Here is a 24,168-nt window from a genome sequence, read left to right as displayed (position 1 = left end):
CCAAACGATTAGATAATCAATCAGTGAACTCGCCGACATAAAATAAATCGACCATTATTTTGAGCATAAACGGCAATTATCCACCAAATGTGATGTTTTTTTTTACATTTTATAGATTCATACTCTTTTATCACGAATAACTGAAAGAAGAATCATCACAAATTAATCTTTAGTTACAGTACTCATATATACGAAAGCTTCGTAGGGGGTTGCGAGGCCTTCTTGATTTTAAAGGTGTGACTTGTGTCATGGGTTACTTGGGGCCGGCTAACATTATTAAGTGTAGCTGTGTTGCAGCTGGCTTGCTATCTAATGTTATTGCTATAAAACTACTATCTGAGTTGACTTTATCATGTTTTATCCATCATAGGGGCATTTAAAAAGGCACTTTTGTGGCATTTTTGGAACAAGGGGGCACAGACTAACCCAAAAATGAACCCAATAACTGCAGAATGTTTGTGTAAAACAAGCAATGTGGATGAATTCTGAGCATCAGAGTCAATACTTACGCAATATTTGACTTTTTATTCAATCTTTTGTCTGTATTATGTTCTTTAACTTTTAAAAATAACAAATTCATTCAGTTTTCTTTACAGAAATGAATGAGAAGCTTAGATATAGGCCTACTGTGTACGTTTTACCCCTTAAAATCAAGAACCACCAGCCGCTGGGTTATGGAAAAAATTCACATCACTCTTAAAATCTATTTGAATAATACTTCCCACTTCTTGTCTTGTCTGTATTTTGAACAGTGAAGCCAAGTGAAATGTAAATTACAGCTGAGAGCACCTGGTAGGCGGTCTCGTCACAACAGGTACAGAAGCTGCCTTGCTGTCACATTTTTAGAAGATTTTGTGCCGCAAACTGCAGTGACAGTGACCTACTTTAGCAAAAAACCAAGAAATATACCAGCCTGTGAGATACATGCAAATGTAATATCTGCTTTGTGCCTCCCCAGTCTCGCTCTCTCGCTGCCTCTCCGGGGAGAGAGCGGTTGGGGTAACAAAATACAGCTATAATTGGGGAGGGGGGCGTAAAGAAAAAAACTTCCTCAGGAGTGTGTGACAAGAAACTGAATAAAAGAAACGCTTGGATCCCCGCTGTCTTTCTTTCTGTCCTTCATTACAATTACAAAGGCGAGTGGCGGATTGTTTGACAGGATTCATCAGAAGTCAGAGCACACAGAGCTGCCAATCATCGGCTGCCCTTTGCCAAATAACAGCTCGCTGTCAGCCGGGGAGGGGAAGGGAGGCCGGTTCAGGGTGGGTGGAGAGGAAGAAAGAGAGGGAAGACATTGAAGAACGAGGAGAAAAAGGGACGAAAAGGTAAGAAGGGAGACAATTTAAGTGGCTGTTATGGAGGGGGAAAAAGGAGGGTTGAGAGAGGAAACGAGGGATTTATGCAGACTTTCAACATTTAATAAAAGTCATTTTTTTTGGAGAGGATTGGTCCTCATCAGCCCCTCAGGATATTAGAGTTTGAGGAATCTCCATTTGATTAGCAGTAAATGGCCACATGATTGAAACCATGATGGAATTTGTGATTAGGACCAGAGCGAGACATTGAGAGAAAAGGAAGAAAGTAAAAAAAAAAAAAAGGCAATCATCATGTGTTTAAAGATGGTCTCCGGCAGGGAAGGGAAAGGTTTAATGGCCTCCAGTGGCGCATATTAATCAGTTAAGTACCAGCCAACAGCGAGATATCACAGCCTTGGATCAGACTGTGAAGGTAAAATCAAACTGAGGCTGAAAACTTTATTTAAACATTTAAGCCCAAAAAGAACAAAGCTTTAAAAAAAAAAACAACAACAGTATTTTGGTGTGTGTGTGTGTGTGTGTGTGTGTGTGTGTGTGTGTGTGTGTGTGTGTGTGTGTTTGAAGCAACAGGAGTGAATAATGACAAACAGCAACATTAATTAGTGATATTTAATTAGCAGTATTTATTTCCTCGGCAGGGTCTGTGACACAAAAAAAAAAAAAAGGGGTTGACTGCAGGCAGCGTTACCATGGCAACACAGCTGCCACAGCAGTCTGGTGGCAGGACAGAGGAGAAAGAGATGGAGGGATGGAGAGAGAGAGAGAGAGAGAGAGAGAGAGATGAAGCGTCTTAAACCTGCAGTCTATGTAACGGCCAGAAGGGGGCAGCTCCACTGGTTGCAATAACACACTGATACCATTCAGTCTTATGGAGAAATTAGTCGACTCCTCAGTTGATTTATGAGCTCAGTAAACAGTTTCCTGATGAGTTTCTGGTCTCAGTCTCTAGTTTCAGTCTTCTTCCATACAGCATGATGTTCATTTAGTAACTGATGGTAGCAACTCAACTCGCTGCACGTGACCTCCGCTAGCTCCGACAACCACTACATTTATTCAACAGTTTTAGTTAATAGTCAGGGGCAGATCGAGAGGGGTGGTATAAAATATCTGTGGCCAACCCAGTTTGGTGTCAAATGGGGTCAAATTTAATACATTCATTTAAAATGTATTTGAAAACTAACGATCTGTTACGGCCACTAATGATTGGGGTTTAGTTCAATAAAAACAGGTAAATGTTAAAGGATTTGGAAACAATCTACAGATTTCAGTGCCACAATAATGTTTTCCAGTTTAAAAATCTTCATTTGGGGGCTTTCCCAAGCAAATATTAATAAATGTGATTGTAAGATTAAATCAGCAGATATTGCTTCCACCCTCTGGCCAACCTGTGAAAATCCCTGTAGATCCGGCACTGTAACAATAGTTCATTCTCAGATAAAGATTTAAAGATTAAATCAGTTGTTCCCAGTATCTTTGGCTTGAAGTTGCAGGGAGGAGTTAGGACAAGATCCTCATTTTGCTTGTTAGGAGGAAGATTATTGATGTTGTGTTTGACAGTTACAGACACCGGTTGGTTCACAAGTTTAATATTTTAGGGTTCGTACATGTACTTGTATTTTTAAGGAGGTCACAACTTTCTGGAAGAAATCCAATTCAACAAGTGTGTGTGTGTGTGTGTGTGTGTGTGTGTGTGTGTGTGTGTGTGTGTGTGTGTGTGTGTGTGTGTGTGTGGGCACTGTGACTGACAGGTTGGCCGGTTCCATTATTTCCAGAGCAGGAAATGAGATGTGTGCGACTGTCTGTCAGCTGAGCACAAACACACAGCGTTAATAAGGAGCTCTCTCTCTTTCTCTCTCTCTCTGTCTCTCTCTCTGTCTGTCTGTCTGTCTGTCTGCAGTCAGATATAATTGTCGATATTTTATCGTCTTTCCATCTTTCATATCCATCTCGCCGTCTTTCTCTCCTCCCGTTCACTCTCTGTCACCAATCCATTTCTATTCCGTCCCTCCAATCTATATTTCGACTCTGTCGCTCGCTCCCCTCAGTCACCATCAATCAATATCACTATTATTCATCTCTTTTCCATCTCTCTCGCTTTACATTTGAAGGGTGGTGGTGGAGGGTGGTGGGGGTTGGAGTGGGAGGGTTGCTGGCGGTGGATTTGTGGGGTTTTGTGTGCTTGTCTTACATGCTGTCAACCGTGTTCGACAAAAATCCTGTCAGCGCACATTTCATCTGTCAACACACACACACACACACACACACACACACACACACACACACACACACACACACACACACACACACACACAGCTGGAGCACACACACCAAATGAGTGCAATAAAATCCAATAATGTGTGTGTGTGTGTGTGTGTGTGTGTGAGATGGCTGCTTTACCTCAGAAGATTTAAAAAGAGTAAGTTGTTCTTTTATCAGGGCTGAAATGATCAATAACTTTCTAAACTGTTGATTTTTTGTTGTTAATTAATCAGAAAATGTACAAACACAATCAAACTGCCTCTTCAAATAGCTTCTTTTGTGAGACCAACAGTTTAAAACCAATGAAAAGAGAAAAGCAGCAAACACTCACATCAACAGGATGAATCAAGACGACGTTTTTGACTTTTTGTCCTTAACATTTAGTCAAATATGGAAAATTCTAATAATTTTATTTAAAAGTTAGTTTTTGTGCAGAAATCAGGTAATTTTTTTAGTATTTTTGATAAGGATCTATTAAAATCAGTCTGTAACTAGGATATGTACTGAGTGCGGCTGCACAATTAATCGCAATATTACCAAAATTGTAATATGCAAATCCCAGAAGCAGCCATTTTTTATAAAAAGGTCAAATGTGTCACGAACAGCATAATAATGAAGTTCTGTAGTGCTGCAGAGACAAATCGTATCTGTAGAAACATGGACGATGAGAACACACCGATTCTTATTCTCAGGTGATTATACAGTAATGAAAACATATTATATTATATCTATGTGTTATACATAATATCCTGAATGTCTGAACTGTTTTAAAATGTGGACAATCTGCAGGCAGCAGCCGACTGTATGAGTGCGTTGTGCATTAATCCGTGCAATCAAATATCTCGCTGTGCTGCGCTGCGTGTGCAGTCTGAGGTGTTAATTGAGCTTTGTTGGTGTGTGATAGTAAACAACACGGCACCATGTAACACACCTCACCTGCTGTTACTACACACACACACCTTCCAGCAGACGACGAGCAGATGAAACAAATAACTTATTCAATCAATTCTCTGCTATGCCAACAATGAAGCCTGAGGACACTGATGTGTCTCAGTCTCTGTATGTGATTTACCTGTGTGTCCATGCAGAGGTGAGTGAGGTCGTGGCAGAGTGGGGGAGGTGCTCGATGTCACAATCAGGCTCTTCCTGTTGCTCGTCCGACAGCTGAGGACAAAAAGAAACAGTGAATCAGTGAATCAGTGAATCTAAAGTCCAGATTTTAAATCAATAAAGTTAGAGCTGCACAGTCAGGGAGCTTTGCAATGAACCACACACAGATTTCTCTGAATGTCGACATCTTCATCAGCCACAGTCAGTTAGTCAGTCGCACACTTTCACCTCACACACTCTCATCAAAGTCATTTGCAACGTTTCCAAAAATGTCCAAACAGCGCCTGCAGCCCTGCGACAGTGCCAGCAGGTGTCCACTCTGGCTGTCAGACACACATCTGATCACACACATTAGGCAGCGCCCTGTCTCGTGTGTGTGTGTGTGTGTGTGTGTGTGTGTGTGTGTGTGTGTGTGTGTCATATGAGCTCTGCTGGTGAACTCACAGATGTTACAGTCTCACCACTGTCCGTCCTTCACACCAGAGGACAGTGACGGTGACACACACAGCCAAAGGTCACGACTACTTATTTTACTTCACCTTGTGCACGTCAGCGTCTTTGCCTACATTGGTTTTATGGAAATGTTCCACTACTGTGTAAGTACAGCACAAATCAGCATCGGCTAATGTCTGCTGATAAAGGACGCCTCGTCACTGTGACGATATGCAGCTGGTCTGTTCTTGATGGAAGTCGCGTCAAGCAGAGTAGAGCAGCTCGCGTTAGAGAATCCGGTCAATTTTCATAATAAAATACCGCGTGCAGATAGACGCTACATCAGCACTGTGGCACCAGGTCAGAAATCAATCAGTCAGAGAGTTTAAGCAGAGGAACACATTGTTTTGTTTACTTCTTTTAAGGACAAAATACCCACCCATACTCACGCTTCTTGCTGTGAACGTTTATCGTCTTTTCTAAACGTTACCCGCCCTCCCTTAAAGTCACCATCTAAAATCTACAGCACAACCCAGTGTAGTTTTCTGTTTCATAAGTTAATAAAACATCTAAAACAACATATTACTGCCTAAGATAACCATTAGATTGTAATGTGCATGGAACAAAAGGATAACACATGACTTGATATCAGCCATCGGTCGGCCTCTCTCTACATTTCTGTCAGTCGTCCACAAACAAGATGTTTATTTGCTGTGATGTAAAAAAATAAAGAGTTGACTACGCTGCAGCCCAGGAACAATAATAACACAAAGGAGATGAGGCACTCCATCAGTTTCTAATAGAACGATGTGAACGCCGGGTACGGCAGCCCTGACTGGACAATTACTGTAATTCTACAGATCTTCAAGTGGAGACAACAGCAACAATTCCAAAGTCCCTTTAAACAACGACACTTTAATAACACAACATTCACAGAAACCACTGTCAGCTCTCCACTGCACAGCGAGAGCCTTTAAAGATGATACCGTCAGTTTAAACTGTGTGTGCACAAGTATTTATCCTTTAACTGTTTATTTGAGCTTATCTTTTTATTTCCCTAAGGTTTCTGATGATAATCATGAGAGAAACAACACTTCAGCTGACATTATAAAAGGCAATATACTGTATGTTTGGAATAGAAAAGGGTTTTTTGTCAGTAATTTGAGCTTTTTGAAAACATCAGTCCTCTTCATTTCCACTGCAGTGTTACATTAGAAACAGTCGATTCAGGCTCCTAATGGCTGAACAGTCATTATGAGGTTGATCCTGCGGTGAAGTGGTTCGACTTCAGCTCCCCTCTGGGCTGAGATGACTGCGTGTTTGTTGTGTTTATATACATATATCGTGTGTGTGTGTGTGTGTGTGTGTGTGTGTGTGTGTGTAGTGTGTATGTATAGAGAGAAAAGAGCAATCTGCTTTAAAGCCGTGACATCCGTCCCCAGACAGAAGGGAAGAGGAGGAAATGAAGCTGCAGCCTTCACAGCTAACAGCTCCAACACATCCACAGGTCGGATTTTTCCACTTTGTTGTGTCCTCTGAAGCTCAGAGTGTCCATAATGACTGCAGGCGAGGCTCGTTACACTCAGAGGAAAGGACAGATGGGAGGAAGAGGCCGTGATGAGGCCTCCAGGTTCGCCGGGATGATGTCTTTCTGAGAGGAACACATCTCACAGGCAGCTGTTGTTATTTTCAGTGTAAACCATCACACCTTCAGTGAAGTTGGGCACATCTCCAGGGATCTATTCTGGGTTCATCACACATAACAGTGACATCGAATCGCACTCATGAAACTATATCTATGCTGATGATGCCGCTGTCTATAAACCTGGCTATCAAACAACTGCAGCCAACAGAGAACACTTTTAAATCTGACACCAGTTCTAAATGCAGACAAAACTACATTTATGCTGCAAGTAGAACAAATAAACACCCCAATTTTAAAGCTGCCACTCTTAATTTCACTGGTATTGATCAAGTCTATGAATATAAATTTTTGTTTTTTAAGACTTTTTAAAACCATTATGAATGCAGTTTTAGACTTATTTTAGGTCCATACTGGCTAAAAAAAAGGAAAATCTGCATTTGTTCCATGTCGGTTTTGTTTTGTAGTAGTTGCAGAATAAACAATGGAATTATGTTCCCCAAAAACACATTTAAAAGTGAGACTACAAGATGATTGCGGACACTCTGTGTGCGGCGATGCGTAATTATTGCGCGTCGATCTGGAAAGAGATCAGTCTCCTGACAGCGTGTTCAGTCCAGCAGCCTCTTTCTTTCTCGCTTTAATTTCTGCCGTGTTTCAGTTAGAAAATGTCTTAAATTAAGAAATGGACACGCTGACAGTCTCTCACAGCGCCGGTGCACTAACAGCATGTGTGTGTTGTGTTAATTGGCCCCGTCACATCTGCCTGCTGTAATTATGTGTCGGGATGATCACAAGACACGCGAAGCGATTAGGGCTGAAATCTTCGCTACAGTTAAAACTATCAGTGTGACGTCTCATTGGAGCTCTTTATTCTCTTCTATTTCTACATATGAGAGCTTTTTAAAAGGATTCAGGGTTTAGAGTCGACATTAGGTTTGAAGCAAATGTGTGTGCATATGTGTACATGTGGGGAATATTAAGTGTAGATATGGCATGCTGTGTGTGTGTGTGTGTCTTCTGCCATCTGTTGAGCAGTGCAGCATCAGCAGTATTAGCGTAGCATGTGGTTCACACACACAAACACACACCTGTATGAGGGATGAGCTGCCATGTTGGATATTCAGTGATGTGTGTTCGGGGAATTTCTTCATCTCACAAACACTCTCTGGTGCTATTTGTCTTTTTCTCCATTTCCCAGTAAGTGTGATGGCTTTCTGCACTTCGTCTGAACTCTGAAACTGACGGAAATCCTTTAAAACCCCAAGAAAGATTATTTTAATCTGGAATTTTCCATATATGATGAATTAATTTTTGCTCCCCTGCAGACACATTTTACATTTTTGCATGACTGGAGCAGATCTGCTGTGCAATGACTAAAAGACTCTCCAGCTTATAATAGTAATTAACTGGAATGAATTAACTGCAACTGTACCAATTGAACACTGCTTCTATTGCCCTATTATGTGTACCAAATTAAAGCAATAATATGTATCATTAAACAGTGTATAAACTCTAGCTCTATGTTCTGTATGTAGTTGAGTTGAGTTCTTACATTATCCCAAATGTTTCCAACAATGTTTAAGTTCTAAAGCCACATTTTTACCATCCACTGTTTAGATCTTGGTGCTTTTTAGTCATCATGGATCTTAAGTTATCAGAGAAACAAGCTGAGCTCGGCTCGCAGCCCCTCCGGGACGTCCTTTGTCTGTCCAACAGCGTGGGAGAAGCAGTGATTTTTAAGGTGGAACTGCTTTATTCAGTGTGTTTAGTGGTTTTAATCAGCGGGTCTGTTTGTTCTGGAGAGGAGGAGACCTCTGTGGATCATTGGGCTCCCGGTAGAAACCTCCTGAACCATGAACACTGAAGGAATCCTAACCGGGAGAAGCTGACTGCAATGGTGGTGAAGACAACAACTCCCATGATCCCACGCTGCTTCTTCACATCATTAAATTCAAACATCAAAATGACAAATTGTACGTTTAAACAGTACTTCCCGTCTATGAATGTACAATTTCATATCAGCTCCTTTCTAGGACAATTATAGGAAACTAAAGTATTACAATGAGCATTAGCTGTTATCTTGTTAGACGAAGGTTTGGTTCAAGTACATTTTGAGCTGAAATTTTGATAAGAAAGGACAGAAAGAAATGAGGAAGGAAGAGAAAGAGAACAACCTTTAACAGAGGAGACATTAAGATGAGCCTGCAGCACACAGCGAGTCCCACTGAGACTGAAGCAGCTTTCAGTTTGTGGAGGTTAATTTACAGCGACTGTTGCTCTCTCTGCTGCTGCTCACCGGCTAATGAACAAAGCTCAGCGGCTGCCTCATGAATATGGATTTACATCCGAGGCATCAAATAAACCTGTCAAATGTTTGAGAACGAAAGGAGGACGAGTGAGGAAGAAACAGGGACGGGGAATGGTCAAAAAGGGTGGTACGAGTAAGAATCCTCCGCATTTTCAACACCTTAATGACCTTCTGAGTGTCTATACTTTCTGTACTTTAACAGGTTCAATTTAAGACTTTTAGAGTCACTGAATGCAATTTAAAACCTATTTTATATCCATACTGGCAAATGTATTTATTTATATAGCTGTTTCAGACATTTTAAGGCCCAAACTTTTGGTATTTCAGACTTTTTAAGACCCTGTGGACACTCTGTTTTCTACACAAGCTGCAGCAGTTTCACTCCCTGACAGATGAGTTTTTTTCTCCTGCAGGCATTCTGGATCCCTGCTGTGAAACATGTTTCCATTATGCACAACTGACTGAAGGCAGCGGTTCTGTTCGAGTGTTTGTGTGTGTGTAAAGTGTGCTTTTGCGTGCCTCCCGTCACCATCAAAGCAACAGCCTGTCAGGTGAACTGCTCAGTGGCATTACCTTCTCAGGCTGCAGCAGCATTTATGAGCAAGAAACTTCTGTATGAGTTGGTTTTTACTAAAGCTAGGATGGGAACGAGTTCAGCGTTATGGGAAAAATGCTTATTTGCTTTTCTCTCTGGGATGAGATGAGAAGATTGATATCAAACTGTGCCGAGTTCACAATACGCCTGCTAACACCTCTAAAGCTCGCTGATTAACACTTTGTATCTTGCTTGTTTGAGCCGTGCATAAACAGTTCCCACTCTTTATAAGAAAACATTTTTCAGGAACCTTCCAGGACATTTTCCAGGAGTTTTCTGGACAATACAGGACAGCACTTGCTTCCAAACAATCATATAATTTTTATATATGACAGAGATTTTCTGCCAACAGTGGAGTTTCATGTCAAATACGCACCGTTTTACGTAAGCGATCTTAGTGAGGGGCTAAAATACAGTTGACATTTTTCAGGACAACATAAATTATTTCCAGAATATTTGGTCATTTTAATCAATTTCCTGACTGGAAAACTAGTCTCCAAATTCCCAGGTTTTCCAGGACGTGTTGGAACCCTGAACTCTGACGGCACTTGCTCACAAACATATAATTTATCGGCTGTGGTACGCCTAGTGTTGACACATTTAACTCCGGCTTTATTCCTCCTTTTTTTAATGAGGCAGGTTCATGATTAAGGTTCATTGAGGTAGGTGGTCGGTGTTTATGGCACCGCCGTGTTATTTCACCGTTTGTTCCACTGCATACTCTCCAGTGAATTGACTACATTTTACTACAGTTCTCCTCTAACAGAAACATTACTGTAGCCACAGCCCAATCGTAAATAGAGTAGATTTAACTGTATGTTGAGAGGTAGAAAGTAGAAAGTGTTTGTTGCACACAACATTGCTGTGTCTGTATTTATTAACCACAACAACAAGAACTTTTTTCCACTTTCATGAGAATTCTGCTCGCGGCTCCGGAAAAAAGAAACTTGACATTTGCTTCACGTTTGGTAAATCTGCTTTGAAGTGTCAGCAGTTTTTATTTTTTTATTATTATTTTTTTTTATACACGTAGGCAATCTTTGGCGTAGATCAAGGGCTAAAATATAATCAAAACATCATCATTTGAATCTATTTCCACGTGGAAAGTTACTCTCTGAACTTCCAGATTTGCCAGGATTTCTAGGACGAGTGGGATCAGACGGAGTTACGAGCTAGAAACTTCTTCTTGGTGTCGGTGCAGTGAATGTGTGCAGCTTCCTGAAGTCTTATCATCACAGTGAGGTCGCCGGGTTTGCAATCGTGGCTGTAACCAAAACCTGAGCTCCAACCGGAGGTTCTGCACTGTTGTTTGTCGAGAAAGAACTTCAGCACCAAACTCCTCCTCAAACCACAAAGTCATATTCAATCATCAATCAAACAATCAAACAAGATACAGCACGTTAATTAGCTGAGCTTGGCTAGCTGTTTCCCCCCGTTTCCAGTGTTTAGGCTAAGCTAGTTTAACCACATCCTGACTGCAGCTTTGTACTCAGACACAAGATTGATATCAATGTTCTCATCTCACTGTCAGACAGAATGCAAATATCTCCCTATTATATAATATGAATGTTATCATTTATTGACTCTGTGTGTTTTATGAAGTTGTGTAAGAAAATAATAAAGTCTCTCAGGATCACATCAGTAAACCAGAGTGAAACGGAGGAGCTGTGTGTGTGTGTGTGTGTTTCAGTGTTTGCACGTGTGTGTTTACTCGTGTTTTACCTGCAATATGAGCGACTGCATACGACCTCAGAACGCAATAACTTTGCCACTGTAAAGCTCATAAGACACGCAGTCGCAGACATACAGCGATGTGACAGAGCTGACAGAAGAGATAATGGAACGGAGCGACGAGCAAACAGCTGTGTGGGCGTTAAAGTGAACACACACACACACACACACACACACACACACACGAGACAGCAGGTGAGTGTGTGTGGATAAGATCTACAGCTGAACTCATTTCCCACAGCCTACTCAATAATGTTGGTCTGAGGGTTAGAGCCACCACAGGAAATCAATGTGACGGCCCACACTGACTGTGTGTGTATGTGTGTGTGTGTGTGTGTGTTTTTTTCCTCTTTATTCACTCGTCTCCTTCTTCTGTTGTGTGAGTTGCTACAGGGTTAACGCCCTTCAGGAAAAACACATTTACAATAAGAGAGATGCAACTTCCACATTTTTGTCTAAAAAATACGATGACGGTTTGTTGCGACTAAGCGGCTAACCTGAATGTTGTTTTGGAAGTACAAAGTAAAAATGTGTTTAGAGTATCGATAGCTGTCATCAATCATTCTCAGACTGTAAATTTTGTTTGCAGCTGCTTGTTTTTAGGTCAAATTTAACACTTTGGTTTGTTTTGTTAAATGAGAAAAAGGTTTATGGAGGAAAAAACATGTTCATACTGAAAGGAACGGTATAAAAAAGTATTGGTTTCATTACTAAGACAAATATAACATCGATATAACTTCACAATTGCCATTTACCTCGGTTTAATTTTTTATTGTCTGTGTGGCAAAACTAGTCAGTCGAGTTCAGCCGAAAGAAAGAATGAGGTTTTATTAATCATGCACCATGTTGTTTTTCCACTAAAAAGCAGCATTAAGATCATCATCATCACAAAGCACTTGAAACACAAAGCAGACCGATGAAAAACCTCCTCACAGCCCTGATGTTAGTCAGCAACATCAATACATAAATCTACCTGTGGGCCTCCTAAGAGCTGGAAACAGTCTGCTTATGTGTGGCTGCTTTCCTTTATTCTTGTATGGATTTGAGGGAAGAACATAACGTGTCCGGTTCAGTTTGTTCCGTTCAGGACTCGACCTCCAACAGGAAGTCAGCTCAACCATTAAACTGGGAGCTGTTAGCCTCGGCCTACAGTTACGCAACACCCATCACTCCTGAACCCTAACAGCAGAACCATAACTGTAATTCTCTTCAGGAGGACATTCGAGGGCGTTCAGCAGAACCTCACCAGCGCTGCCGGTGGTTTCACAAACACAGACTAACTGAACCTGGGTCCAAAATCATCAAGGAAAGTTCTTTTTAGAAAATTATTTCACAGCTTTTACTGTATACCCCTCTGAGGTCCAGAGCTCGGTGACATCGGTTCTGGTGGCCCATTTCAGGTCCTGGTTTATATGTATCCTCGCAAACTTCCTTGTAATGATTTTGATCATAAATTGTAACTAAGCACTTCTGAGCATCTGGTCTGTAACAGCCAATGAGAGGAGCAGGCAGGAAATAGATTCTGCTGACAGGCTGTGACGTCCTAAAACCCAAAAGATCAAACCCGATATTGCATAATCCATTTTTATATTTTCATAATAGCATAAAAATGCAAATATGGAAACTAGAAAGGCTTTGAGAAATTTGCCTGAGAGGAGGAGAAGCTAAAAATAAGTGCAGACATATCTTCAGAGAAATGACGGGCGGATGAAGAATGACTATCTTTTATCTGAATGTGATAGCGGGTGTTTAAAAAGGACCCTTCAGGTCGCCCTCTTCCTGTGCGAGCCCCAAATAAACGTCCTGATTACAGCTCAACACGAGCTGTCAGCCCCATCCTCACCAACCCTAAAACTGCCAGAGCCTGTTGCTATGCAGGCGTCCCTCCAGTCTCACTTCACAACCTCTTTTAAAAACACTGCCGAGACAAACACACACGACGGGAGGCGGTGACGAGGAGCACAGAAGAACAAATGTGTCAGTGGCAGCTAGCCCTGTTATTACAGGAAGGAGGAAGAAAATTGCTGCTTCAAAGCCGATAAGTACAGCTCTGTCTCTGCCTCTCTTTGGGCTCTGACTGACAGACGAGAGAGAGGAGAGGAAGAAGGGAGGTCAACTGAGGGAAGAGGAAGAAAGAAATAGCGACATATGTTTCAAACGTCACATCGCGCCTTGCATCACAAACACGTAAATCATACGCAGATAGAGGAAATCTAATAAAAACTGCGCGAGGATGCCAGCAGTGTTAACATGTGACAGCAACTCCCATCAAACACACACACACACAGACACACAGACACACACACACACACACACACACAGATCGAGTCAGACAGAGAGTCCGGTTCATCCATCAAAAGACAAACCCAGTTAGCTGACCTTCATGTTGGAGCATCTAAGACCTGCGATGAGGAGGAGGAGGAGGAGGAGGAGGAGGAGGAGGGAGAGGAGGGAGAGGCAGAGAGGGGAGAGGGGAGAGGAAGACGCAGGCTGCCAGAGATGAAGAGAAATCTGAACTAATAAAAGAGGACGGACTGAGGATCGTACCTCTTGGAGCGCCGCAGCATGCTTCTCTCGGGCAGTGAGAAATTGGAGAGCACCGTCCAGAAGGAGTCAGACATGCTAACGCAGGCGCGCGACCATCGCTGTGACACGGCGGCAGGACGGAGGAGGACGTGGTTAGCAAACAGACGCTGGCGTCCACCTGTCACAGCGGCGAGAGCGAGTGTGTGAGAGCGAGCTGGTGTGCCTCTCCTCCCCCCCTCTCTCTCTCCCTCTCTCTCTCTCCGCTCAGCAGTGCTCCCTCCCTCCCTCCCTCTCTGATGCTCTTTTCTTCCTCTCACCCCTCTGTTTCTGAGTGGAGCTCTCACTGCCTTCAGTGTACAGTAGAGTGGGGACAGACTGTTATCAGTTTACAGATGTTTACCAGCAGAACAACATGTGAACACATCTGGATGTTTAAATATTATATTACAAGAACCTTTTCCAGGAACTTTACTAACTGAACACCACTCCTGTCGGTATCTAACTGTGTGTTAATAATATTATAATTACAGCTAATATTGAGCTCGACTTAATCATAACAACAAAGGTTGCATAACATCCCAGCAGAGGAACCAGATTATTGTCCTTATTTTCAGAATAAGAGTAGTCACACAACTTCTCAGTTTAAGAGAAAGTCGTCTGCTCCCAGGGTTGGAAATGAAGCAGCTGTTTAGTTTTTCATTGTTTTAATAAAAAATGATACAAAATAAGAATATTTCTGGTTCATTTAACACAAAGTCACGGATTTTATTGTGCTGTTTGAAGAAAATGTGTCTTATTGTAAGATTCTACTCATTATTAATCTTAGATTAAAAAGGTACAAATTCTTAAATTCAGCTCAATAAAGTGATGATCTTAAGAGTTTGCATAGCTTTTTGGTCAGTTTTTTCCGTGGCTTGGTTTTTACACTAGTTTGAAGAATACTAGTTTGTTTTAGTTTTGTTTTGCTCAATACCAGAAAATTTAATTATATTTAAGCCTTGTTTCTAGAATGATATTTTTGCAGCCCTTCAATCAAAGAAACAAGCGAGAGAGTGCGGCAATTAAGAGAGCTAATGAATATTTTCCTTGATGAAAAGAGCTACTGGTGAGTTAAATATACAGTCAACAGGAGTTTAAAAGACTAAAGTACAAAAATAAGTCACGAAACAAAATAAATTTCACTTTAAAGTATTCAGAAAGAGACTTTTATAAGTGGTTTTCTGGTGTCATCAGCGCAGCATGCTACTTCCTGTCGGCGCCCTTTAGGCTGAGCGAGAACGTCGGCTCGTAACAACAGAAGGTCAAACTGAAGACGACACACACACACACACACACACACACACACACACACACACACACACACACACACACACACACACACACACACACACACACACAGGTGAGTTAGGAGGTGACACAGCGCGTCTCTTACCTCCAGAGGAAGGGGTTTCCTCGCTGGTGAACAGGGGCTGACAGAGGGCCATCGGAGGCACAGAGGGAGGGAGAGGAGGTGGAGGAGGAAGAGGAGGAGAAGGGGGAGAGGGTGACGACGGGGGGTTGAACAACGGAGGGATGAAAGGAAGTGGGGGACAGCAGGTGCTGGAGGAGGCTGCTGTTGCCGTGGCAACGCAGCTGAGCCGGCGACCAGATTCTGCCAAGAGAGGGAGGGGAGGGGGAGGAAGAAAGGATGAAGAGGGGAGGAAGAGAGCAGGGTGAGGATAGAGGGATGTGTGATGAGGACGCACATGTGTTTGAAAAACGAGTGCAAACATCTGTTCTTAACTTTCTCTCAAACCTGCAACGTCTCACACACAGAACTAATTCTAATATCAATTATATATTTTATATAATTAAATATAATAATTTGTTCAATCTAAAATAATAAAGCTGTCACAAGTTCCCAGAGACCACAGTAACGTGTTAAAGTCGATGTGGCCACGAGTGGAAATGACACTAAAAGTAAACTGACTCAGTTACACAGAAATATCTGTGCTAATATTAGCTGCCAAAAGCTAGCGGACTTACCAGAACTCGTAAGGCTTTAAAAGATAAAGTCCTGACTGTATTTAACACGGGTTAGTTAGTTGCTTTATTCCTTCTCTGAAAATATCAGTCACTCGCTTTAGAAACAGAAAACAGTCACTCACATTTAGTTTCTTTACTCAACAGCACTGCTGTAATGTTTCTGTTCATACATTTTAATGTTGTTTATTATTTGTACATCCATTTCTTCATCAGTTCCTAATTCTGCCTCCAGTGTTTCCTCCCTGCAAACTGATGAGACAGCGTTTGTTTTTTTATGGATTCCAAAGACCTTTATTACTTTGGTTGCATATTTGTATTTATGTGTGTTACATTAATAAAGTAAATTTGATTGGAAAGTAAAATTCCACTTTGGGCGAGAAAATCTAGCGACTGACTCGTCTGATTGGTGGTAAAAACCGATTAAACACATTGTTTTTGTTGAGAGCTGCACATGCTCAGTACCGATCGAGTGTTCGTGAGGAAATGGCGACGGGTAAAGACAAAGTTCATGAGCTAAAGCGCAGGCGAGCAGTTAAACTGTCGTGGAAACAGGAGTTTAGTTGGGTGGCGTTGTGCAGTTTGACAGCGAGGCGGATAAAACGGGGTCATGATTTGCTGGAGTGCCTTTAAGAAGTCTCTATTGTTAATTGATTAGTCTTAATAAATCTTTAAAGATTGTTTGTAATATAAACTTTCTGTAAAGAGACCTGACAGAGCTCAGGCTGAATAATAACATCAGTGACTGGTAGATGAAATGTAACTGAGCCTCTTTAAATAATGGCTCATTAAAGCCTGTGGAGGGATTTGAACATCTTTGATTGTGGTGACCCCCAGTGGTACGATCAGAAAAGATTAATTATTCTGTCCATTAAGACACTGATCAAATAACACTTTCAGCTCTTGGTGTGCCTTATTTTAGACATTCAGTCGTGTTTTTAGACGTGATTTTGAACTTTTAGTGGCTTTACCAACACTGGCTGACAGTAAAGAGTTGATATTAATAGAGCGTACAGCCTCAGTGCTCAGTGTTTGACTGCAGCGGGGGCCGGGATCTGATCCACGCTGTCCCCTCACAGGACTAACGTATCACAGCTGGAAATATCCGGACTAAAAGCTCAGTCTGGACTCCACAAGATGAATCAAAGTATTAAAACTCATATTAAAACTTAAAGCTGTGGGGTCAATAAAGAGTCTTTCAAACAGAGTCCAGCTGGTACAGGATCTGCAGGGGCATGACGACCTTATGGTGGTGGTCTGCGTGTCCTCCCTCCCTCCCTCCCCCGCTGGGTGGGACAGAATGGGCGAGACCACCTGCTGGGAAGTCAAGAGCTAAACACATTTTAGTATATTCAGTGTTTCCCCTCCATACTGCAGGGCCATCTGTGGTGCACCGGCACAAAGAAACTGCCTTTATGTTTGGTGGAGCCACTAAAGAGCTGCTGTGGGCTCTAATTAATACTTCTGCAGTTTATTTATACTTTTATTTAAATATTATTCATTAAATGTTAGAATCATGATTTATTAATGACTCTGAGAGAAGGGGAAATGTGTCGTTTGTACTCGTGAAAGAGAGACTCTGCTATCTGCGGGCTGTTGAGCTGATGGAGGACTTCCCTCCCTGCTGGTATCTCACTCTGATACCGTCTCATGTTTCTGTCTCCTGGAGGTGTTTCAGTGACTCAGTATGTATGTACACTATGCATGTGCTGTGTTACGGACGTATGTGTGCGATGTCCTGTTCTCACACCCATATTTCTGGTGATAATGACGCAGCGGCAGAAACAATGTGGGCCTGTCTAACACTTATTTTGGGGTCGCTCTGTTAAAGTCTGTTTTTATTATACTGAGCAGGTGTTACAGTTTGTAAACTGTTATTTTAATTCCACAGCTCAAAGCAGAACATAATGCATCCAGAAGAAAATGCACATTAAGTGTATGTTTTCATCCAGTTTGTGAACAATAAAGTTTAATTTAAGTGTATTTCAGTGTCAGTTAGTGTTGTGTCAATAATCTGAGGATTACAACATTAAAACAATAAAGGAGTGGCAGCGCAACAAGTATATTATACGTGTTTTACAGTTAATTTCCACATTAAAATGTTAGTTAAATTATGTTTTTAATTGTAATAACTTTAGTGATCCTCTGTCTTTTTCTCTAGCGCCCCCATCAGATCAAAATTAAGGTGCAATATGAAAGAACTGGACCAAATTCATACTTCAAACAAATATTGGCCAAGATATCGCCTTAGTAACCGCTAACTGCTGCTAACTGTAGCCCTTGTTAGTTAGTGAGCTCAGTTAGCCGCGCAGCTAGCAGCACTATTAGCTGTATATATGTCTATGAGCTGACTTTGGCTGGATTATGAGCTCGGAGCATCGAAGGAGTGTTGGTGTTCACGCTGCGAGCACAGGAGCTTTGGACCACCGGTGGGAGGTGGTATTTAAGCCGGCGGGTTCAGGCGGGTACAGGAGAGGTGTGAGAGAGATCGGGTATCAGTCTGCACCCACCTCTGGAGGCCTGAGCGGGGCTTACAGCGGGGGTTACAGCGGGGTCAGCCCCGGAGAGCCAGGAGCCAAATCTGAGACTGGACACTACAGGGACTCACTCTCACCTCTTGTGGTATTATGAGACAGGACAGGCAGAAGCTCACTGGTTGGCGTTCTAACTCCAGTAGATTTCTCTAACACAATAAAATAACAATAAAACGTCTTTGACTTCTTATTTCTTCACATTCTGTCGAAAATGTTTGAATGTTTTAAACTGAAATTCTTCTACATATTGCACCTTTAAAGATATTCTATCCTCCTTTGGCTTCCACAGAGCATAAAGCAACAGTAGTTTTGCATAAGAAAATAAAATAAAATTATTATTATGAACTGATAATCTATCGGCTGTGATTTAGATTTTCTAAATTTGTTTCTATTAAAATGTGCATTAAAATAGTTGGGCATAAACTGTGGCTACAAATTAAAAGGTAAAATGAGAAGGAAGTAAGACCAACGACTGGTTGATATGAATCTGATCTGTACACACACGCACACACGCACACGCCACACACACACACACACACACACACACACACACACACACACTCTCTTACTGGAGGCGGAGGTTTGGGGCTCCTGCTCGCTCCTTCCTCCTCTTCATCTTGTGTCCTGGGACAAAAGGCTCAGCTGTAATCTTTAATAATCCACTGGACTGCATTAGCTCATCGGTCCGTCACACACACATGCTGTACTGACCGACCGGCAGCTCCACTCAGGACCACAAACTGTCCCACAGTCAGTCCTCCATGAGTCCAACCACTGACAGCACTTTCATATATAAAGCAATGACCAGAGAGAGAGTGTGTCTGTGTTACGTCAGCACCTGCTCTTATCTCCACACAGAGACACACTCAGCTATGTGAGGTATCTGGTGGTAGAGAGTTCCTCCACCAGCGAGCTCGGGCTTGCTGAGTCACAAACAGAGCAGACTGGCCTCACAACACACACAAACACAGACAGTCTGCGCAGCTACGTGCAGACCACACACACATCGTCTGAGCTCAATAAACAAACTCTGGGTTATATCACGCAGATACTCGTTTGGGATTTCCGCTTTTTCATTGTGTCTTCCTCTGGATAATCCAAAGTAAGTCAGTTCAACACTCTTCCTTCCACTTGTTGCGTAGAAGAGAATTAAGTTCTGAGTAGTTCCATCGTGTCAGACAATAACCTTCAAGTTCAGACCGGTTGCTCGTTCTGTAGCGGACCCTCAGCTGCTGCCACCGAGCCAGCAGACAAAAAAAGGGAGCAGAGGGAGGCTCCGGGCCGTATGTCCCCTGGAGCAGAGTGCCTTCCCTGGGTACAGTCTGCGCAGTTAATCCTCCTCTGTTCCTGGAAGCCTCGACTTGTCTGATCGCTGTGATCAGACTGTGAGACGAGAGGAGTGAGTGAGACCTCAACTAACGGCCGGGAGGGGGAGGGAGGGAGGGAAGGAGGAGAGGGAGGGAGGAGGGTGAGAGAGAGGGAGGCGGGAGTATGAAGGAGGGAAGTGAAGATGTTCTTTTACTGCTTCATACACTTTATTTAGAGTTTTTAGGCTATGAAGAAAATGAATTTAACAGGAGTTTAAAACTAAATAAAAGGGCTTTTATTTCATTTTCATTTTTAAGTTTCTTCTAAACCAAAGAAAAACAAGTAGTACTAGCTTCTACTAAATTTGAAACGTTTTTTAAACAGGTTTATTTTTTAAGCACTTTTTAAACCAATTATGAACAATATGACTTTTAAAGACTTCAAAAATATGTCTTTGAATTAAAATTTTAATTGAGATCATATTTTAACCACACAATGACTCCTGTACATGGAACCATCTTTAAAAATGTGTTTAATTCATCTTAAAACTGATTTTAAAAGTGTTCTATTGTATTATACTGAACTGATAACATAAACATCTGTTACAACCTGGCCGGGGACTACGGATTAATATCAGCTCATCAGATAACTCCGGCACATTTCCATTGAAATGTAAACTGCAGTATTGATTAATGCGCATTGTCCCTGGTGATAAATACATTAATGATGATGCTTCCAGTTGCAGACATCCTCTGAGCTGTAAACTCTGCAGCAGGTCAACAACTTCTTTCTTTCTCTGAACTCTTGCGGAAGCTGAACGTTCAAGTGTTGATTACAAACAGTGAAACCTACATTATGTCCGATTGTCGACCTTTCTCTGACTCCTGATAATATCAGACCATGTAGGAAGTGCAGCTGTCCCCCTCTCTGTCCCCGGGACACCGCTGACCCTGATGGGCTAAATGCAGCTCACATGCCAGATTGCTAATTCATAAACAATGAAGTGGATCACGGCCGGCTCTGACTGGGGTACGGTTACACACACACACACACACACACACACACACACACACACACACACACACACACACACACACACACACACACACACACACACACACACACACACACACACACACACACACAAACACACACTAATGTGCAGTGATTACTACAGTGACGTAGGAGCAGCAGCAGGACACGAGAATGTCATTACACACCAATCTGGACCTTCGTTTTCAAATGATAAATTGAATTAGCAACATAACCGTCAGCAACAAACGTCTTCTGTGTCTCTGTCGGGTCCTCTGTCCTCTGTCCGTCCTAAAACTCTAATTTAGAGCAGATTGATTGATTGATCGGTTTTATATCGAAACTGCAGTTCGAATACGTGCATTTTAAAAAGTTCAAGAGCCACATTTTTAATCTATTAATGTCATAACAAGCTGTGAGAGGTCATTCTTAGTCAGCTACTCACAACATGACAACTTATCAGCACACGTGGACAACTGTGTAACTGTTAATCAATCAATATATTGATAATATATGAACAACCAAGAGTTGTCTGACCTTTCTGCACTGCAAACAGTATCCTGATGGTGCAATCATTTCAGTAATTTAAATATCACCTGAGCCGGTTTTTATCATTATATTTGTAACATTAGGATACAGCTTATATGCTTTAAAGCCCCAAAACAATCAACCAATATGAGAATGAAGCTCTTACAACAGCTCGCCGACGTCCCAGACACTTGTATTAACTTTATATCTGTGTGTTTGAGACTGGAACACATTGCTCAGACTGACTCTGACACTGGTGGAGTGAGGGTGTCGTACCGAAGCACAAACTTAACTCTCACTTCATTGTTAGTTCATCACTCAGCTTTAATTGACTTTGGGAGGACGATCTCAACTTTATCTTGGGAGAAAAATGGATGTACCCTCGATACCGGCGTGGATGAAGGAGACAGCGTATTGTGTCGTATTGGAGAGACTGACTTACATAACCAGAGGAAACGCAGGAGAAACGTTTCTTAGACGTTAAGGTGGGCAGCCATTTAGAAATTGCTCTTTTTTTTGTTTCTCTTCCGTGATGATGTGTTTTTTTATGTCTTTGTTATTATGTGAAGAATGTGTTTCCTTTCATCATTGTTAAGAATATGAACACATACTTCATTGTTTCATTATTACCACCGTCTGTATGTGTGAAATAAAACTAAAATTCAAAACGAATATTGTTTAAAAAAGCAGCCGATGTTAAAACATCAGTAATAATAAAATAATAACAGTGTAATATGTAACATGGGCCCTTCCAACAGCTCCATGCTTTATAGAATATATGGTTAAACACTGTAGGATGGTATCTGGACTTTGGAAGATATACTTCTTTATTTTATGTTTGTTTTCTCTTAATGTCGGGATGAGAAACGCTTTATTTGCAGTTTTGTGTTGCATGTATAAAATCTGATGTGATTTATGCACCAGAGGAAGATTAAAGAGGAAAACCAGAACCCAGAAATGTAAATACAGAGCAGTGAACCAGAGGGGAACCGTCAGTCTTTGATCGGACCATCAGAGACGGGACTTTGTTTTGGTGCCATCGGATCCTGAACTGTGTCCGTTAGAAAAGAACCGCGGCTACGTTCAGGAGACAGCAGGACGCCGCCGCCAGCCAACTGTCACTTCCACCGAGTCCACTCTGAATCTGAGAGGCTTCACAGCAGCAGGCACGCTGCCTCTGAACACACACTCACACTCACACACACACACACACACACACACACACACACACACACACACACACACACACACACACACACACACACCATCCAACCCCTGCGGCTCTGGTCCGATATTAAGAATCTGATAAAGCCGCTCTGTGTCTTCAAAGAGCTACCAGGAGATGTTTGTGGGAGAGATAAAAGTTGGCTGTTTTTATTGGGAGTGTGGACCACAGCTACAAAAACACCTTTATTGTTTGTACTGTTATTATTCTGTGTGTGGATCCTAAAGGAGATCAGAGATTGGGAGAACAGGGTCGTCTCTACAGACAACCAACCGCTGCAAGATCAATACAAAAACTGATTTTAAAGGCAATAAACCTTCAGCAACCTGTCAGCTCAACAGAAAACCTGGGAAATACATTATTATTCATTATTCTGCATTGTGCCTCAAAGCTTCTGCTCATTTAATCTCAATTTCTAATCCTAAAAACTCTACTAAAGGCACAGTCTTACACACTGTTTGTGTTGATTGTGCAACTACTGGACCATAAATGTCATCCAGTGAGTACTCTTACACACACAGCTGCTAAAAATGAGGAGTGACCTCGTTCTGTGCCAACAGATCTTTTATATCCCGGTTTCAGAACCCTGTGTAAGCTAGCGTTGGGATCTGTATCACGGTATGTTTAAAGAGTCTGCCGGTTTCACAGCACGACTCGACTTAAAGAGTTTATAGTGACTTATTCTACCGCCAGGAGCACGTAAGATATTCAAATAATTTCAGGGTTCCCACTCTGTTTTGGAGAAATCATTTTTCTGGAGCTTTTCTTGACAACAGTAACGCTGGTCAGCGGTAGATGGCTGTTCCTCCGACCGTCACTTTAATTTAACAGGTCAAATAAAGTGGAATATTATTATTTCACCTTTTAGCCTGTTAAATGAAGAAGTGGAAAGTATGTGTATGTATTTATCATCCACAACAAAACAGCATTTCCAAAACAGACTTGAATCCTACCAACATCTATTTCCAGGTGTTTCCATGACTAACAATATGAAAAGTATTTCAGTATTCAAATAGATGTTTCACAAATGTTCTATTGCACAAGTAAGAAACAAATGTACAACCCCTAACCGGTGTACCGGGTCATCAGGTTTATCATCGAGCTCTAATTTAACCCCTGAAGCACTGGAGGAATCACAGATGATCAGAACCCGAGATAACTCTCCACTCAGCCTGCAGATTTCTAAGGTTTAAGTGCATTCAGAGTAAAAACCCTGTGTTGTTTTTATTAAGTTGTGCCACCGACTGCAAGTCACGTTTCCCATCAGGGAGAATAAAGATTGAACATAGAGAGAGAGATAGACATCCAGGTTCTCTGTATTCAGTGTGAGAAACACATCCTGAATATGAGTCACTGAATGTGTGTATACCAACAGTAACACAGCTGCTGTGTGCGGCCTGAATCTCCACTGCAGTGAACTGACCTGAGCCCCGTCTGACCCTGCTGCTGTTGCTGTTGTTGTTGTTGTTGTTGTTGTTGTGTTTAAGGCAGCTCAGAGAAACAGGGAAACTCTCTGATCGGTTAGAATAGCGACACATTAATGATGACTCACTGAATGTCGGACTTTTGTTTCCAAACATTTTCCGAGCCGGAAGAT

At 41.9% G+C, this 24,168-nt stretch overlaps 1 protein-coding gene across 19 annotated transcripts in view; it reads right to left on the bottom strand.

Annotated features, from left to right (window-relative positions):
- mast2 (microtubule associated serine/threonine kinase 2) overlaps positions 1-24,168 on the bottom strand; it is a 170,643-nt gene that overhangs the window by 40,116 nt on the left and 106,359 nt on the right. For 9 of the 19 annotated variants that reach the window (XM_051375728.1, XM_051375729.1, XM_051375735.1 and 6 more), the window contains 2 exons: positions 15,355-15,573; positions 4,648-4,739 (listed from right to left, as the gene is read on the bottom strand). In XM_051375728.1, the coding sequence (XP_051231688.1) occupies positions 4,648-4,739; positions 15,355-15,573 (311 nt within the window). Of the gene's footprint in view, positions 1-4,647; positions 4,740-13,943; positions 14,117-15,354; positions 15,574-19,047; positions 19,856-24,168 lie in introns of those variants that run through there. The other 10 variants (XM_051375737.1, XM_051375739.1, XM_051375738.1 and 7 more) reach the window with 5 other exon arrangements.

Source organism: Dicentrarchus labrax, unplaced genomic scaffold (genome assembly GCF_905237075.1).
Source record: "Dicentrarchus labrax unplaced genomic scaffold, dlabrax2021, whole genome shotgun sequence".
Classification (NCBI taxonomy): Eukaryota; Metazoa; Chordata; class Actinopteri; family Moronidae; genus Dicentrarchus; species Dicentrarchus labrax.
Note: the sequence above shows the minus strand (reverse complement) of the source record. Positions and strands in the feature narration are given on the sequence as shown.